Source organism: Malus sylvestris, chromosome 13, assembly GCF_916048215.2.
Source record: "Malus sylvestris chromosome 13, drMalSylv7.2, whole genome shotgun sequence".
NCBI lineage: Eukaryota > Viridiplantae > Streptophyta > Magnoliopsida > Rosales > Rosaceae > Malus > Malus sylvestris.
In genome coordinates this window covers 40,918,141-40,925,093 of record NC_062272.1, presented here as the reverse complement: position 1 = coordinate 40,925,093, position 6,953 = coordinate 40,918,141, and the positions used below count along the sequence as shown (strand labels likewise).

General features: G+C 44.5%; 1 protein-coding gene across 1 annotated transcript; it reads right to left on the bottom strand.

The window, feature by feature from the left end:
• Positions 1 to 853: 853 nt before the first annotated feature.
• On the bottom strand, positions 854 to 5,791 carry LOC126595487 (uncharacterized). The gene is made up of 3 exons (XM_050261764.1): positions 5,625 to 5,791; positions 1,426 to 3,281; positions 854 to 1,332 (listed from the first exon to the last, which is right to left on the bottom strand). Exons 1-3 carry the CDS (start codon positions 5,789 to 5,791, stop codon positions 854 to 856), a joined length of 2,502 nt encoding a protein of 833 aa, XP_050117721.1.
• Positions 5,792 to 6,953: the final 1,162 nt, after the last annotated feature.

Sequence of the window (6,953 nt, the reverse complement as noted above, 5' to 3'; positions counted from 1 at the left end):
CAACCAAATTTTCATTGCCAAAACTGATGTGCACAAAACTGCTTTTCGCTACCAGGGGCACTCGGCACATACGAATGGGTTGTCATGCTATTCGGCTTCAAGAACGCCGGTGCCACGTACCAACGAGCAATGAATACCATATTTCATGATTTAATTGGAACCATCGTCGAAGTCTACATCGACGATGTTGTAATCAAGTCTAAACACCGGCAAACACATCTGGATGATCTCCGACAGGCATTACTCCGCATGCGTTAACACAACCTCAAAATGAATCCTGCCAAATGTGCCTTCGGTGTGTCAGTCGGTAATTTTCTCGATTTCCTCGTGCATCACCGTGGGATTGAAGTGGATGAAAATAAAGCACACGCTGTCATCAATGCCCCACCTCTAACGACGAAGAAACAACTACAGTCCTTACTCGGTAAGATAAATTTTCTCCGCCGATTTATAGCTAACTCGGCGACTAAAATGAGAGCATTCTCTACGTTATTGAAACTCAAGGACTCAGATAAATTTGAGTAGACAGACGAGCATTAGGCGGCGTTTACGCAAATAAAAGTCTCCCTCACGACACCACCTGTCCTAGTCCCACCTCGGCACGGTAAGCCTCTTAAGGTATATATCTCGGCGGCCGAAAAGTCCATCGGCTGCCTCCTCCCGCAAGACAACAACGCCGGACGAGAGCAGGCGATTTTTTGTCTGAGTCAAAATCTTAACCAACCAAAGATCAATTATTCTGCTGTCGAGAAGCTTTGCCTCGCTTTATTTTTTGCCGCATCAAAACTTAGGCATTACATGCTCCCGTCGGTCACCCAGGTCATTGCCCAGATCGACGTCATCCGCTACATGCTCACTCGACCAATAGTAAAAGGCCGAATTGGCCATTCTCGGAGACAGACTTCGGAGTTGGCCATTCTCGGATGGCCTTGGTCTTCTCATCATCCACCTGAATACCATTTTCACCAACCACAAATCCTAGAAATAGCAATTTACTTGTACAAAATATGCATTTCTTGAGATTCATATACAATTTATTTTCTTTCAAAACACCCCAAATGTGTCTCAAATGCATCATGTGTTCTTCTCTGGTCTTGCTATAGATTAAGATGTCATCAAAGTAAACCACAACAAAGAGACCAATAAACGGACGAAGAACTTGATTCATAAGCCTCGTGAAGGTACTCGGCGCATTAGACAATCCAAATGGCATCACTAGCCACTCAAACAGTCCATCTTTGCTCTTAAACGTCGTTTTCCACTCATCTCCAGGCCTGATTCGAATTTGATGGTAGCCACTGTGAAGGTCAATTTTTGAAAATAATTTCGAACCTTCAAACACATGTAGCATGTCATCTAACCAAGGTATTGGAAATCTGTATTTGATGGTGATTCAATTAATAGCTCGGCTGTCTACACACATACGCCATGCCTTTTTCTTTTCCTTGTCTTTCTTTGGAACCAATAGGGCAGGTATTGCACAAGGGCTCATACTTTCTCGGATAAACCCCTTTCGCAGCAAGTCTTCAATTTGTTCCCTCAAAAACTCATTTTCTACAGGGCTCATTCGATAATGGCGAAGATTTGGTAGGCTAGCTCCAAGTACCAAATCAATTTGATGTTGGATGTTCCTCATGGGAGGAAGCTCGTTAGGCAACTCATCATAAATGAGTTCATGAAATTCCTCTAATAATTGTTGCACTTCTGAAGATATTTGTTCCTCTTCTTTGTTTTCTGTCAATAGTCCCTTCATCACGATCAGAAAGAAAGAATCTGCTTCTTTTATGGCCCCTTCAATCTCCTTCTTATCACTAATTAGAGTGAGGAAACTAGTATTCTTTGCTTTTGGTACTTCAGAGGGCGAAACAGGAGCCATCGCAATCTTCTGATTATTCCAAGTAAATAACACCACATTATCTCGACCCTTCAATGTCGAATCCACATCAAACTGCCACGGTCTCCCTAATAGTATATGACAAGCATCCATATCAATAACATCGCAAAGTACTTCATCATGGTAATGCTTACCAATGGAAAGTGGGACACGGCAAGTTTTTGTGACATAGACGGAAGGTCCTTTCTTCACCCATCCAAGTGAGTATGAGGTGACATGAGGCTCCGTTGGTAGCTGTAAACGCTCCATCACTTTCTTGGCCACAAAATTTTCACAACTTCCATTGTCTACAATCACTTCGCAAACTTTGCTGTTGATGGAGCAAAGAGAACGAAAAATGCAGTGTCGTTGCCCATCCTCTTTTGGTGTTAAGAGAGTCCGCTGCAACACCAAAATGAGGTGATCCATTCCTTCTTCATTTGCGAATTCAACGCCTTCATAGTCATCATCACCAACTTCTTCTTGGTCCCCTTCAACCTCCAACAAGTTGGCTTGTCTCCGTTCAGGACAAACGTTAGATCGATGCCTAATTTTGTTGCAACGATAACAAATGTCCCCTATAGGCTTGGCGTACGGATTCTCCCTTGGAGGTTGGTTTCTATTCTGCCCCTTGTTAAAAGTTCTGCTGCTCGCTTCATTTGACGCTCGAGAAGAAAAACTTGAAGGTTTCAATTCTCCCGAACTTTGTGGCACATATTTCCCTTTGTCGGTGGACGAGACAACAGGGTTTTCAAAATGCTCCGTCACATTCCTCTGGAAAGAGGTTTGTCGCCTTTCTTTCTCTATTATCTCCGCCTTCAAGGCCATGTTAATGGCCTCTTGCAAACTCCATAGATTTTGCAACCCAATCTTTTCTTGAATGGAGGGTTTCAATCCATTCACGAACCTCGCAACGCTTTGATTTTCTGTCTCCATCAGATTGTTTCGCTCCGCAAGTCTCATGAAATCATTCGTATAATCAGTCACATTTCTATTGCCTTGGACGCAGCTGATGTACATACGATACAAAAGCTGTTCATAATCCGCAGGTAAGAAACGATCCATCATGAGTTGCTTCATTTTTCTCCAAGTGCGGATTCGATTCTTTCCTTGCCTCTGCCAGGTATTTTGTAATTGATCCCACCAAATAGCGGCAGTTGCTTTGAGAAGAAAGGCCACCATATTCACAGTCTTTGTTTCGGGAACCTCCATCACATCAAAGAATCTTTCTACTTCAACTAGCCAATCTAGGAAATCTTCGATTTTAAGGTTTCCCTTAAAAGTTGGAATGTCGGCCTTAATCCTAAAGTCATCAAAGTTGTTGTGGTTTTGATGATTTGGATTGTTAGCTGGGTGTGGTTCCACATCTTCTTCTTCGGACTCCGATTCGCTGTCTTGAACACGGAGCCTAAAAATTCACAGATTATTGACTCCAACAGCTCTATGATTATTTGGACCGATGGCTTGGACCAACATCTCACGAAGTTCTCCAATTTGAGTAGTCAAGTTTGTAATCTGTTCAGCTTGAGCATCCAAGTCTGCTCGAGTGATAGGAGTAGGTTCATGATCACGATCACCCATGGATAGATAGGATAATCAACGATGCCAAGATGAGAGAAACCTGCTCTGGTACCAATTGATGCAGAACGAAGCAATGAAAGGGTTACCAACGTAATCCATTGTAGAACAAAGTTACTGGAGTCCACCAGTTGATAGAAATCCCAAAGGATAATTTGATTAATTGATTGAAAAATGTCTAAATGATTACAAAGCCATGGCTTAAATAAGCCTTTTACAACCTTTTGGGAAACTCAAAAGACTTAGGGAATTAAAATGAAAATAACTAAGATATAATAAAGCCCTTGAAACCCCAAAAGACTCCATTTATTAGTAGGCTGCTGTCTTGATTGACTTTCTGCAAAAGATGGCTCAAGCCACTTTTGTGGGAGAATTATTTTAACAAGTTTCTGCGAAAAGTGGCTCAAGCCACTTTTATGGGAAATTAACACCCCTTTTATGATTGCGTCCTTTTGTCTTCCGATGTTCCATCTCCTCCTCGATCCATTGCACCATTTGTTCTACATCACTACCACATGGTTGCCAACTACTTGGCCGAATCCTTCGACGGTATTACATTTGAACATATTTCCCGGATTCATAGTTAATCAGCAAGTCATCCGACGTGACAACGTGATACGTACAAGAGTCATGTCCTTACCTTCGTTGTTAGACCAACAAGACCTTATAGATGTTTGCGCTGTCGAGGCAATACCAGATGATTGGAGAAAGCCCATTATGCAGTACCTTGACAATCCTAATGGCAAACATGATCGCAAGACAAGAGTTCACGCCACAAACTATGTCATGTATCAAAATGAGTTATACCGAAAAGGCGATGACAGTCTACTACTACTATGCCTCGGCCCCCAAGAGAGTGCTCAGGCAATCATAGAAGTCCATGAAGGGGTTTGCGGAGCTCATTAGTCTGGACGTAAAATGCGATGGTTGCTTCGACGACACGGCTATTTTTGGCCAAGAATACTAAAGGATTGTATCGAGTTCGCACGAGGGTGCATACAATGTCAGATTCACAGTCCTATACAAAGGGTCCTGGCCGAATCATTACATTCGGTCACTAAACCATGGCCATTTAGAGGATGGGCCATGGACGTAATCGGCAAAATCACACCATCCTCCGGGGCTGCCAAGCACGCATGGATACTGGTAGCAACCGATTACTTCACTAAGTGGGTCGAAGCAAAATCATATGCCGAACTAACGTCTAAAGAAGTTTGCGACTTTGTGGAAGAAGACATTGTGACCAGATTTGGCGTACTAGAAACGATCATAACTGACAATGGCACAATCTTCACAGCCGGGAGGTTTAAAGGGTATATGGCAAGTTTGAAAATTCGGCTTTAACAGTCTACACCATATTATCCACAAGCAAATGGGCAGGCCGAGGCAAGTAACAAAGTGTTGATCGGCATTCTAGAGAAAATAATAAAGGAAAGGCCTGGCATATGGCATTTAAAGTTAAATGAGGCTTTATGGGCATATCGAACATCGCTCAGATCGGCGACAGAGACAACCTCGTATGCACTAACCTACGGACACGATGCAATGTTACCAGTCGAGTTAAGCATAAATTCGTAGCAAATAATTGAACAAAGTAGTCTGTTTAGTGTCGAATATAATCAGTCCATGAGACAGGAGTTAGACGATTTGGAAGAAGCGCGACTTGATGCTTACAACTTGCTGGTGGCACAAAAACGGATTGCCGAGCGAGCTTATAATCAAAAGGTCCGACAGAAAACATTTGGTGAGGGAGAGTTGCTTTGGCAAACGGCGTTACCTGTAGGACTTAAAGACCCCAGGTTCGGCAAATGGTCGCCAAATTGGGCAGGGCCGTTTGTTGTACATAAAGTATACAGCAAGGGGGCATATCATCTTAGAGACCGGACTGGCTTAGTTCACAAATTGCCAATCAATGGGAATTTTTTGAAAAAGTACTATCCGATCACATGGGAAATGCGAGAATAGAAATTCAGTTAATTAAGATCAATAAAAGAATATACAGATTAAGTAGGTCGATCAGTTTACATCCAAATAAATTCAGGGCGAAGAAGGAAGAAGAGTGCCAAGAAGGGCCTTCTGCTCCAACCACCGCACCTCGTCCATGATGAACTCGGCCTGCTGGTTCTTCTTGTCCATCTTCAACTGCTCGATTCATTTCGTGCTCACCGCATACTCGGTTAAACAATCTTTGCCGCCCGACTCAAAGTCCTTCGCAAGCTCAGAAGTAATAGCCGACCTTCGTTTTGCCAATTCGGGTATTTGATGGTTGAGGTCGGCCAAGGCTTCTCCTTTAGCCTTTAGAGCATCGATCTTCGGCTGTATAGCATTTTGGACGGCCATGGCTGCTTTTAGATCTTGTTCATCCTTCAGAGAGTTCTCGAGGACACTAAAGGTTTTACGAATGCGCTCCAAGGTGGACGACGCCTAAACGATAGCCTCGGCGCTCATTTGAGCATCGGCTCCGAGATTGTTTAGGCATGCACCCAACAAATCAAGACCTTTGCACTCAAGGACTTGCGACGACAAGAGAGACAAGATTTCTTGCAACTGAACTAGAGCAGTTGAATCAGCAGGTTCAGTTGTGGTGGCCGAAGGACCAACCGCTTCTGTAGTGCTTGATAAGAGAGCTTTGAACTCGACTTCCCATGAAGGCTGCACACAAAAATCAGTTTAAGCTCAAGGACATCACGAAAAAGATAGCAAGAAGGTTTTGTTTTAAACCTGCCGAGAGGAGACTTCGGCCATATCTTCAGGTTCATTGCTCGAACCTAAAGAACTTAAAGGCCGAGCCCAGTGTCTTAGACTGCTCCTCAGTTGACGCGGCCGATGGAGGTTATCTACGTTCGATGCCTACTGATGAGGCCAAGAAATATAGATAACACCCTTTGGCGCATAGAATTTTCGATGAAAAGAGTGGGCAAGCACCTGACAGTTAATATTGTCCTAGTTTAGAGCTCTAAGACAGAAAAGTAACCAAGGAAAGCGGTAGGGTTACTTACGAAGGCCAAAGTGGCTTATTGGGGAGGAATGGTGAAGTCCTGGTCCTGCGGATGAACGGGCATTTCCGCCGTCGCTTCTGGCTCTACGACGGGTCGTTTGCCACGATCGACTGCAGAATGGCCGATCTAGACAGCTGCCTCGGACGCAGAGGGAGGTTGACTGCGGGGTTGAGGGCGACCCGCCAGTGGAATCTTGTCGCTCCCATCAATCTCCTCTGGTTCGACGGCAGGTCATTTGTCACGGTCTACCGCAGAAGGGCCGACTTGGACAGCTGCCTCGGATGCAGGAGGAGGTTGATTGCGTGGTTAGAGGTGACCCGCCAGCGGAATCTCGTCGCTCCCGTCGCTCTCTTCTAGAATGACTGTCGCGTGTTTTGGATTTTTAAGGGGAGTTCTCTCGTCCAGAGGGGCCGTCTCTTCCATGACAGGTGCAGCTGCCAACCCCGAAACAACAGATGGCTCGACCAATGGAGTATTCCTTGGCCCGGTCACGACTAGAGGGT

Bases quoted from the DNA above. Each gene is read 5' to 3' on its own strand.
- LOC126595487 (XM_050261764.1), bottom strand. From the start codon at position 5,791: ATGGCCGTCCAAAATGCTATACAGCCGAAGATCGATGCTCTAAAGGCT. The intron at 3,282-5,624 runs GTATGCGGTGAG...GTGAATTTTTAG, and splicing joins GGCAAAGATTGTTTAACCGA to GCTCCGTGTTCAAGACAGCG. The intron at 1,333-1,425 runs GTATGTGTGTAG...ATGTGTTTGAAG, and splicing joins GGAAAAGAAAAAGGCATGGC to GTTCGAAATTATTTTCAAAA.